Raw genomic sequence first — 12311 nt, forward strand, 5'->3', positions numbered from 1 at the left:
AACAGAAGTTAACTCACTGCGCTTCTCCTACAGAGCAGGTCTAGACCGAACTCTTTATAATACGGAAATATAATATAATATAATAGAAGACGTGTAATTCAATTTGAGGTCGTCTTGACATGTTTAATAATAACTCCTTCCTGTTGCTTTCCTTGACTTGTAACCGTTAGGACTCCAGAGTGACATTTAAAGACGAACTCTGTTAGTTTTGGTACTTAAACGGCTACAATTTCGGGAAAAGGTGACCAGGCAAAATACAAGGTTGTCTGTGCTGATAGAGATATAGCAGGTGTAGCGTTAATGAAAGGCTATTGTTTTACTCAACGAGCTCTTTTTTTAAGTAAGTGTTGTTTGATTCATTCACCTAATGGCGAGTTTCCCACATTGACCAATATGAATCAATTCATGTTCTACGTGATGTTCAGCTCTGCCGACATGAAAGGAAGCTTGAGTTTTTAACTGATTCTGACCTGTTTACCAGCCCCTTCCATAATACAAGAGAACGCATTGTTTAGGACTCACGTTAATGGTAGCGGACTGGATGTGTGTTATCTTAGCTTACGGTAAATGATTTACGCACACAGACACACCAAAGTATGTTGCCTAATCACTAGCACAGACAGCTAGCTAGGTTACATACATTAGAAACGAAACTTGTTAACGCTAACTAGCTTAATTACCTTGGACGACGACTTGAATGTACAACACAATCAAAAGCAAGCGTGACAGCGTCATTTCACCGGGTGCGAGGGGTCCCCGAACAGATTTGTCTCCATTGCAGTCAAAATCTGCCTGTTGTACAACTAAAACTGAATATTCAGTCTTGACCGTGATACTTCCTTAAAATGAAGATAGTCTGGGAAGTTCTTCTTCTTCTTCCTCTGTTTTGATTGGCGGTTGGCAACCAGCTTGCAGGTGCATTACCGCCACCTACCGGACTGGAGCGTGGCACAGTAGACTGGCAGACATAAATCAAACAAAAAATAAATAAAAAAACCTGAATTCTCTCTATTAACCCTGTTTCCTTCAGGTATTTAATCAGGTGACTGTAGGTTCCCTACTGCTTAGCTTTCTTTAACGCTGATGTCAGTTCCTTCCTCTCCTCCTCACAGGCCCTGCACTCCAGCAGCACATGCTGGACAGATTCAGGATGCCCGCAGTGTCCATCTACCCGTTAGGTGTCTATTTTATGGAGTGTCTTATTAAGTCCAGTATGTCCTGTCCTGAGACAGGTAATGACTGCCTCTTCCTTTCGGTTCCTGCCCAGCCTTCTTCCCAACCCAGCCTGTTTCTGGATGTTATAAAGATGTATTGTCTATGTCCCAGTGTTGTTGCTATACATTTGCATGCATTTGCCTCTTTATATTTGTTTCACCCTCAGCTTTACAAAGTGGAATTTTCATGTTTACTGTTTGTGATCGGAGTGTTTGCTGGGCCAGTGTATCACCATCTACTCCCACATGAGCAGCGACCCAAACGAAGCGAGCCGTCAGACCCTTGTTGTGCAGTCTGGATATTAAACGCTGGATTTCAAACAGAAGGTCTTGTCTGCTTGATTTCACAGATGTAATACTTGTGAGTGCTGCCCAACTATCAGATGCAACTAGTGCATTATTTGTGTTGTTTTCTTCTAACCATTGCAAAGCTATCAAAAGAGCTAGGTGCTCAGCTGTGTATACTGATCAGTGATCAGTTGTTGTTTTCCTGACAGCTCCTTCACACTGTGGTATGAACACTGCAGCTCCTGCACGTCCAGTCTCAGGGTCAATAACACCAACTTATCTGCAAAGTGCTGCTCAGTGTAAGTTTGTGCTGTCCTCCCAGCTGATCCCTGTTCAGATTTCTTCCTCAGTTGTTGCTGAGGAAAAGCTGAAGATGGGACTGGGAATGTTACATAAACCTAAACTTTCTGCTTTTATATCGCCGCTCCATCCAAAGCTTCTATAATTGTTTTTATTGTGCTCCCAACCGTCCTGCAGGAGGCCTTAGCAGGGTGAGAGCTACTGTGGCCCTGCAGATTACCCAGTGTGCCAGCATAAGTTTCACTCTTGGTGTCCATAATGACATTTCCCCCATTTCAACTTGTATGGCGGCTGCTGGAGAGGATTTAAATGCTCCACTGCATATTCTTAGTCCTTGCGCCTGCTCCACATCCAGCGTATAAAGGTGACTCTCTCCTGCCGACATATAAGCTACACATCCATGATCCACTGTAGCTCTCACCAGGGCCTGGTATACGTTCACCGATGATGCTCTGGTTGCTCCCCACCTCGTCCTGACAGGCTTCTTAAGAGAGTGTTGACCTTTTGACACTTGTCCTTTACTTCATCGATGTGCTGCCTCCAAGTCAGCTTTTCATCAAACAATACTCCTAGAAGCCGAATCACATTCACCTGCTCAAGTCTTTGGCCATATAGTTTCAAGGATATTGCTTTATGGCGTCTAGAAAAACACATCACTTGTGTCTTTGCTACGGATAACTTAAACCCCACTTATTCGCCCACTGCTCCACCACCGCAACTGCAGCCTGCCTTACCCACAAGGCCCCGTCATCCGCAAACAGCGACCTCCCTATCCCGTTCTCGACTTGATCCAAGATATCATGAATCATGATGTTAAACACTGGACTGCAAACACTGCCCCGGTTCCATTCTCAGCTCTATATACTCTTGAGTCTGTACCTACTCTTACCTCTATTGTCCTGCCAAATAGGAAGTCCAGCACCCAGTTATATTGCCTGCCACCCCCCCACCTTACTTCATTTGATGAGTAGTCCTTCCTTCCACAACATATCGTATTCTTTTTCTACATCAAAAAGGACGGCTACCACCATTTCCTTTTTTGTTTGGGCTTTCCTAATTTCTGACTCTAGGCATAAGATAGAGTCCATTGTATCGAATATAACCAGCTTGAGATGACGTGTGCTAACATGGTGCTTTATCCTGCTGGAAGTAGCCATTAGAAGATGGGTAGACTGTGGCCATAAGGGGATACACATGGTCAGCAACAATACTCAGGTAGTCGATGGCATTTAAACCATACTTAGTTGGTTTTAAGGGGCCAAATTTGTGCCAAGAAAATATTCCCCACACCATTACACCACCACCACCAGCACCACCACCAGCAGCAGCAGCAGCAGCAGCAGCAGCAGCAGCAGCATGAACCGTTGACACAAGGCAGGATGGATCCATGGATTCATGGTGTTTATATGACATTCTGACCCTACCATCTCAATGTGGCAGCAGAAATCAAGGTTCGTCAGACCAGCAACGTTTTTCCAATCTTCTATTGTCCAGTTTTGGTGAGCCTGTGTCCACTGTAGCCTCAGTTTCCTGTTCTTAGCTGACAGGAGTGGAACCTAGTGTGGTCTTCTGCTGCTGTAGCCCATCCACTTCAGTGTGCCACGGGTTTTGCGTTCAGAGATGCTCTTCTGCATAGCACTGTTGTAACGCATGGTTATTTGAGTCAATAACAATAGAAACGCTGCAGCATCTGTCATTTTTCAAACCTAATTCTTGTCTCATTTGTGGTCTGATCAGCAGTAAATTCATTAAATTCAGTGCCCCATATCACTAGTTTCACCAAAATCAGTGACTAACGTTATAAAAGTTGTGTTTTTGTAGAGTAATCCAGGAGTCAGTGAGGCCGGCCGCCTTCTCGCCTTCCTGCCACAGGCGGACTACGCACATGAGCAAAGCAGCAGATGTTCAAGCAAGTGACGTCCTGACTGAAGCCCCGCCTTGATGAGAGCACTGACAGTTTACATTTTCATGTTGACCCCAAAAGAGCGTGGTGACATGTAAATGTAAATGCAGAGACGCAAGGACGCAAACGCAGAGGGAACGCAAAAGTAGTCCTCAAATAAATTCTCAGCGTGACCTTTAGGGGGCTCCGTACTGTGGGTTACAACTTTGAAAATTAATTGTCAAACAGCTTTTCCATTTTCATTTTAATAGAGTCATAGAACACCCATACAAGTATGTGAAAATGAAAATGAATATTGTATTATTGCATTTTAATTTTAATTTTTACTCAATTAACACATACATATATGGAAAATTATAATTGCTATGGTGGAATTACATTTTCATTTTCAAGTTTACATCATTTGAATATAGTCCAGTAAAGGCTTCCATACTCAGCAGACCAAAAGCTTATTTCCTTAAATTTCCTTAAATGTTTGTGTCGATTTTTTTAAAGTTTGATTTTTACAATTAAAAGCACAATTGCAAAACAGTCTTCTGAGTGAGTCTTAATGAGAGACTGCCATTAAAACGTGTTTTCATCATGAAGTCATAGCTTTCAATAACATCTTATTTTCACTTTATTATTTTCTGTGCATTACTCATACATAAAATATAAAAAAGTGAATTCAATTCCAAAAGTGTAGAATGCAAACTTTCTGAAAAAAAACTTTCCTGCAAGCAGAATTCCACTAAGTTGTGCTGGAAAAATTATTCCATACATGCATCATTCATGAAAATGTTTTTTAGGTTAAGAAATGGTACATATAGCAGACAAACTAAAAAAGTTAACATTCAATCATCCCTGAGTTTTGATACCGATACCAAAACAATATCTTTTTAATATACCTTAGTTTGGAGAATATAAACCATTTTTTATTGAACAAAACATGCCAAGACTACAAGACTTCAATGTTAAATAAAGAACTATGCCTACAAAAAAACACAAGTTTGGTCTAAAGTTAGAAAGGTTTCCTGATTTAGATAAGGAAATATCTGTTTAAAGAATAAGTAAAGATGCCTAAAAATCTGACATTTGGCATTTGATGCCAACTTTTATACTTAATACTTAACAGTTTTCAAAACTCAGTGCTACAGACACAATTCTGTGGGTACTCACACACTGGATGACATGTTCCTTCGTCATAAAAAAATTAAAATAATTCATCACGTCCTGCCCTCATCCGGTACCAATTTATAACAGAAGTTATCTCATTGCACTTTTCCTATAGAGCAGGTCTAGACCGTACTCTTTATGTTATTATTTACAGAGACCCAACAAATCCCACCGTGAATAAGCATTTGGCGACAGTGGCAAGAAAAAACTCTGGAGGCTTGAGGTGAAGGCGGGGACCCTCTGGAGGCCTGCGGCGAAGGCGGGAACCCTCTGGAACCTGGCGGCGAAGGCGGGAACCCTCTGGAACCTGGCGGCGAAGGCGGGAACCCTCTGGAACCTGGCGGCGAAGGCGGGAACCCTCTGGAAACTGGCGGCGAAGGCGGGAACCCTCTGGAGGCCGGCGCACCAGATCAGGAGCCAGCGACGGAGCAGCAGGACAGGGAGCAACGGGATGATTGGTAGAGGAGCGGGCTGGACCAGTGGTGTCTGGGAGGCCGGAACCTGCCACTCCGGCCGAGAAGGAGGGTAAAGCTGCTGCTGTGACCCAGCCGACGGCTCAGCGGCTTGCTGCGACCCAGCAGTCGGAACCTCGCGCCGTGCTGCGATCCAACCGGAAGAGGAGGTGGTTGCGATCCACCATCGGCTAGGGATTGGTGCTGCTGCGATCCAGCCGGGAATAGAGGTGGTTGCGATCCACCATCGGCTAGGGATTGGTGCTGCTGCGATCCAGCCGGGAATTGAGGCGGTTGCGATCCAGCAGGGAGTCATGGGAGCTGCTGAGATCCAGCCGGGAAAGGAGGCGACTGCGATCCAGCAGGGAGTCATGGGAGCTGCTGAGATCCAGCCGGGAAAGGAGGCGACTGCGATCCAGCAGGGAGTCATGGGAGCTGCTGAGATCCAGCCGGGAAAGGAGGCGACTGCGATCCAGCAGGGAGTCATGGGAGCTGCTGAGATCCAGCCGGGAAAGGAGGCGACTGCGATCCAGCAGGGAGTCATGGGAGCTGCTGAGATCCAGCCGGGAAAGGAGGTGACTGCGATCCAGCAGAAAGCCTGGGAGCGAGGAGCTGCTGCAATCCAGCAGGGAGTGCTGGCTGCTGCGATCCAGCAGGGAGTGATGGCGCAGGAACTGGAACTGGGGATGGCTGTGGAGCTGGAACTGAAGGCTGGAGATTGGCCAGTAGAGGTGCAGGGGGGGACTGGCTGACGAATTAACGACTGGAGTGCCAAACTCTTTCCGGAGGTGTGTTAAGAAACTGTGAAAAGATTGGATGACGGTTTCCTGTCGAAACAACAGAGCATCTCATGCTCTCATACCCAGTTGTTCCGGAAACAATTCATGGAATGGTTAAGTAGCAAAACCACAGCAATGACTGCTATAGATCACAATAGTATTATTTTTGGTGTATTATTAGAAGACACAAAATTGAATATAATGTTTTGCTCATTTTAGCCAAATTCTTTATTCATAAGGCTAAATTTATAAATACCCCAACCATCTTCATGTGCTACTATAATGAAATTCAACTCTATACTAAGTCCCTGAAATTAATGAAATCCAAATGTGCCAAAGATCTCTATGTATTATTAGAAAACAATCTCACCTATGAAGTGTCTTAGAAAACTAATGACCAATTAGTCAATCTTAGTAAAAAAAAAATCTTAATTCTATTAATTAATTAAATGTTTTTGTTTATTGTATGTTTTACTCTGCTTAATCTATCTTCTATTGTCTTTGTGTAAATGTTTTATGTCTCTTATGTAGTGTCTGTTCATTATACATTAATGAAATTGTATAACTGTAATGAATGTTTGCCTTACAGTTTGTAAATTTGAATTTTCTACAATTAAAAAAAGGCTTCAAAGATGGCGCACTTCCTGGGGCAAGTAACCCCAGATTTGCAAAACTCTCGCACATGCACATTTGATTCAGCACAGTAGTGCTTCACTCTGTACACGCTAGCAATGGCAGACCCGTAGTTTTCTCTGGGCCCCTGCCAAACCGGACCAGTGATGACATGTTTAGCTGCCTGTCTTCATTCCGCCGCTGGCTGTCGAGGTGGTGTGCAAACGATGTGGGCTTTGTAGATAATTGGCAGAGTTTTTGGGGAAGACCTGGTCTGATTAGGAGAGACGGCATTCATCCCACTTTGGATGGAGCAGCTCTCATATGTAGAAATGAATGCACTCCGCCCAGTCATATTAATACTCACATTCCTCGAGGCACCGGCCGAGGAGGTGGAGTTGCAGCTATCTAGCACAGCCACAGAGCACCAAATACACAATAATGGTGAGGCGAGCACAAAAGCTGTTTTTCCACAATAATGTGAATACGCCATCAGACTTCGAATGTTGAGCAAATTCACTGTGTAACAGCACGTAACTCTCTCAGTTAACACAAATTGTTGGTTGTTTTACATTTCTGTTTGTGAACCGATTGAACAAATGAGACAACGCGTTAATAGGTGAGCTTTAGAGGTGTTGATAGGTTTTGAATGTTGGACAGAGGAAACTAGTTGTTCCTTTTTCTGGCTGTAATGGCCTAAAAATTTTACTGAAAAGTCTTGTTTGTTTGTTTTAACCCCAATTAGGAAAATGTGTCACATCAAGTTAAATTATTAGTCTTAAAAAACACTGTTGAATCTCTTCAAAATATTGAGAACATGCAAAAAATGGTAAATGGACTGCATCTATTTAGCACTTTTCTAGTCTACCGACCGCTCAAAGAGTTTCAGAACCAAGCAGCAACCTCTAGGGCTGAAAAATGAAGCCAACACGAAGTGCCGAAAACTGCAGTTCATCGAATGGCCACTTGAGGCTGGTTCCAAAAGGGAATCAATCCCCATAGAGCCCCATGTTAAAATGCCCAACTTCACAGCAGAAATAAACATGTTTACAGCCTGGTACAAAAAACTTAATTTCCCCCTTCATGACAACTGTGAGGGAGGTGAATTTTTTTATAACTCACCCGTTTCAATATTATATTAAGGCTTAAAGTTATGCATAACTAAGGGCGTGGCCGCTTTGAGTGACAGGTGGGGGATGCTGGTGCCATCACCGCTAACGATCTGCTGTCTGCTAGCGGCCCAAGACTTTTTCATAAAAACATCTGAAGAATAATATGGCTTGCTGTGTGGTTAATTTTACCAACAGGCCGTCCAAGATGCCCAGCTGTGCTAACGATGCTAACTTAACGGGAGCGTATGTTAGCCACAGTTTTTAAACCGGCATGCACCAAAGTAAAAACGTAATAGGGAAGTGTTAGAATTTAGGGTGATAATACTTTTGAACAAATGGCATCTGTGTGAGGTTGGAAAATAAAGGTCCACCTCGTTAGTTAGCTAACAACTTAACGTTAAACTTACCATACGGGCAATGTAACGTTAACGTAACGTTAATGCTAGACTTATCTAGGTACTGTAACTGTGGTCAGGGAGGGGAGCTGCTGCGGACACGGATTAGAATAAGTGGCTGCACCTGTGCCTGAGGAGGACTGGAGGGGCGGACTACTAAGTGTTGAAAAGGAGAGAGTTGAGGTGGGTATGCTGTTCTGGGGAGCGGCACTTGGTGGGGAAGGCCGAGCCTAGCAGAGCACTCGTTGGTTGGGGCGGGTGCCGTTCGCATGCTGGTTAGGGCTGCTGGCAGTGAAGAGTGACACTGCACTGTCCAGTGACACTGCCAACTGTAAGCAGTTGAAAGGTGGTCTTTAAGGCAATTAGCTCCTGTACTTAAAAACATATAATTTCCTCTAGGTGTAAAATTAACTCCATCTTTCAAAAATAGCCCAGGACTGTCATGTCTACTGTGAGGGTGCTCAATCATAACACCATTTAAGCTACGAACAAACATAGCTATAACACTGTTGACACATTTCCTCGCCTTGTTGAGCTTCACCGGATTGGCACCAGCCTTCCACTGGCACCTTTTTGGTCTTCATGCCAGGGTGCTGGAGGTGAAGCTGGTGCAGGTCCTCCGTCATGTTGATGCTTGATGCTGCTGACCTCCCCCATGTTGTTGCCGCCACAGTGGATGATGAGGACATCTGCATCTTCCTCGCAGGGACTGGGAAAAGATGGTGAGAAGGCCTTTCCACCCCAGCCAAAGCAACAGACACGGACGTCCAGCACGCTGAGGTAGCTTCCCAAGGTCTCTGCAGCTCTCTCACCAATGACCCACACTGTGATTATGGGAGGAAAATAAATTAGTGCAATAAATGCTTCAGGTAAAGAAAATATAAAGTTAACTAAAGGGTGACTCAGTTTTTTCATCTTTACAATACTATTATGTCACATTTGTAGGAGAAAATGGAACAAGGGAGCAACACTTCAAAATATAGCACAGTCTTTAACATTAAAATCAGCGGTCTAAAGTCAAGTAGCCAAGACTGGTACTTACAGTTTATGCTGTGTGAAGCAGGCGTGGAGGCATCACAGGTGGCCATGACCTCAACAAAGACTAAAAGAAATAAAACATCTTGTAACTAATATAAAAGTGCCTTTCTTTCTCAACAATCATATCTTGCACAGCGGTGTCGGAAAATCTAGTGTTGCAAATTACCATAATTATGTATTTAAAAAACGTTAAGGCATTTTAAATCTTGTGTAGTATAATCTCAATAACAGATAAATCATTATTTCAAGTTTTGTTGTATAGTTGCACGTTAACTTAACGTTTACCTCAAGAGTAAGGTGGGACGACGCCTGGGTACTTGTCAACCGCATACCACAGGATAGCATATAGCCTAGCTTCTGAGCCTAGCTTCTTAGCAACTTCGAGCTAGGTGGGCGTGTTTCAGCAACCCGGCACCTCAGCTCCACCCACGCTCCACCTCTTTGCCCATTATTTTTTGGCGGTTAGGGGTTCAGTGTCTTGCTCAAGGACACTTCATCACTCTCTGGAAGAGCCAGGGATCGAACCAGGAAAAAAATAACACTTACTTCAGGATTATTGAGATTTTCACTGCAAACAGGATACAGAAAGTACTTGAAGGATTGTGTTACTTTCTTGGAAATTAACAAATCCATTCAGAAAAAAGAAAAAGAACAACATGATAGAACACAGAAAAAAAGTGAAGACCCCAGTTTGACAGCAGAGGGCGACATTTATGAAAAGTAGAATCTACTGAGGGCGTTCAACTGTTTCCTGAGATCAGTTTACATTCCTCTCCTCTTTATTACATACAGTGTGGACAGTATTAACACTGTTAATGTTACAGTCATGCTGCAGTGGAACAAATGTCCTCTGTGCTTTATGTTATTACTGTGCAGTTACACATAGTAAATTTATTTGTGCCAATATGGACCTTGAACTTCTGAGCTGCGCATATCCATATAATTATTATTATTATATATAATAATATTAATAGTAACAATTATTATTATATAGATATTATTATCCTATTATATACCCATTGGGTCTAGTTCAGTTTACTGGTTCATAGAGATTCAAACTAAACCATCTTGAACTTTATGGTAATGCTTGTTCTCTTCATTCTGAGACCAAGAAAGTCCAGGAACAAATTGTATATAATTTCAAAGACTCTCGGGTACCGCTCAGCAAGGTGATAAGAGAAAAACAAAAGCTCTTCAAAGATCAGCGGAAGCTGTATGGGAGCTGAAGGGTGCCCCGCATGTTTAGAAGTTAGGATGTGTCCTGGAGAGACTGTGTCTCATAAGTGAGACACTTTTTATTAAGGCTAAAACCTGAAGCTTAAAGGTGAAACCAGCTCCATGGTCACATTTAATAAAGCAAACACAACATTCACCTGACTGATGCCTACTTTGACTCTTACTGAGCACTCTGCTCTCAGATTCTGTCTGTTCACTGTCCCATAATGCATGTAGATCATCATCTCACATCTTCCCACCAGTGGACAACTACCTACTGTAGGAAGACTGATACAACCTGTCCACCTAGTTTTATATTTCCATTCATGTCCTTCAGTAAGTATGCCTGGCATTCTTGTGCTTTTCATTTCACTTTCATCATGACTTACAGGAAATGGCAGGAGATGCAGAATGCCCGGCAGTGCAGTACAGAGTGTTGTCATGCCTTCAGTGGCAGAGAAGTCTGCTGCTCATTCTTGAGAAACTGTAAAACACAGGAAATGAGTGAACACTGTCTGTCCTCTACTATGTGTGGAGAAGTGACTCACTGCTTACAAAGTGTATATAAAATAACATTCTTCATAACTGTGCATGCCATGTGCCTCCCTATGACATGGAAACTGATGGGACCACGTAAAAACAACTTCCAAATGTAATTTCATTAAAGGGTCAGTACTTACCCTTTGTGGTATAGCGGTATCTAGTCATGCAAATACCGTTGTTTTGGTTTTACTTGTCCAGGTTTTGAGATATCTATCGGAGATTTCTGGCTCCACCACAATACGATAGGCCTTTTATTAGCTATTAGTAACACCTGTGCTTTCCTACTGTGACAAGCCAAAATGTCTGCGGTGGAAAAGATCTATGGAGGTGCGTGGAATTGAGTTTGTGGTGCTTACAGCAGTAAAAACACAGCAATGTGTCTTTTTGCATTTCTCAAATTTTCATAAGAGCTATTTCTTTGGTACGAAGTAATTCCAATGAAAACTTTTCACAGTGAGGTCTGTGGATTGTCCATCGAAATGGACACTCCTATTCTGGACAGAAAGACAGGAAGCTGTGGATGCAACACAAACAAAATTCAATTCACCTCTATTGTATTGGTGTGGAGGCAGAAATCTCAGAGACAGATATTTTAAAACCTGGACGAGTATCTATCTTGTATCTGCCTGGCTGGATACCACCAGAGGAAAATAAAAAGTGGAAAATTAGCATTCATTTGGAGTTGGAGTCTGGTCACATGATGAATGTAAGTCCAACATTCACTCTCCTTTAGGCTCTTTGGTCTCCACCAACTCCTGAGAAAAATATCCGGCTCTTCAGCTGCTAAATGCTCCACTATGTTCACCAGCTGGTCTCCACCTTTGTCTGGCTGCTGTCTGCTGGGCAGGTAGTGTACGGTGGGTTTAGCAGAGTTTTCTTGCTGAAAACAGCTGCTGCTGCTGGGAACGAGAGTGATGAGAACGGTGAGACTGAACCAAAACAGTTGTTGCGGGCTGTAAAACCAAAACATTTTGATTTAGTTTTTAAGTTAGAAATGTGATGAGAACAGGAAACAGAAATCTGACTAAATGTTTCATTTTTTGCTAAAATTGAACTGAGACAAAAATACATGAAAACTTCTGTTCTGTCCAATCTTCACTTTGATGAATAGAAGAATAAAAATGCGTTCAGTCCCAGTCGTCCTTACTTGTGTATACGGTTTATTTGAACACAAATCTGACAGCAGGGACGCGTTTACAGAGAGCATACATGGGCACAGTCTCCACCAAAAACCTAAGGTATCTTACTTGTCTTCGGCTTCTATGTCCTAAAGTCGTTATACAACACGTCATATGAGATATAATA

At 43.0% G+C, this 12311-nt stretch overlaps 1 protein-coding gene and 1 long non-coding RNA gene across 3 annotated transcripts in view; both read right to left on the bottom strand.

Annotated features, from left to right (window-relative positions):
* Positions 1–878, bottom strand: part of ifngr2 (interferon gamma receptor 2) — a 15237-nt gene extending 14359 nt beyond the window's left edge. Inside the window, exon 1 of the mRNA XM_044215692.1 lies at positions 681–878. Coding sequence (XP_044071627.1) covers positions 681–735 — 55 coding nt within the window. The 5' untranslated portion in view covers positions 736–878. The remainder of the gene's footprint in view (positions 1–680) is intronic.
* A 4985-nt stretch (positions 879–5863) lies between these two features.
* Positions 5864–11750, bottom strand: LOC122886073. 2 transcript variants are annotated; one of them, XR_006380251.1, is made up of 5 exons: positions 11144–11750; positions 10853–10947; positions 9534–9751; positions 9253–9312; positions 5864–9034 (listed from the first exon to the last, which is right to left on the bottom strand). It is a non-coding gene; the product is annotated as an uncharacterized LOC122886073 (long non-coding RNA). The 2 variants fall into 2 exon arrangements; XR_006380250.1 differs by lacking the exon at positions 11144–11750 and having other exon boundaries at positions 10853–11130.
* Between the last annotated feature and the right edge of the window lie 561 nt (positions 11751–12311).

This window comes from Siniperca chuatsi, linkage group LG12, assembly GCF_020085105.1.
Source record: "Siniperca chuatsi isolate FFG_IHB_CAS linkage group LG12, ASM2008510v1, whole genome shotgun sequence".
NCBI lineage: Eukaryota > Metazoa > Chordata > Actinopteri > Centrarchiformes > Sinipercidae > Siniperca > Siniperca chuatsi.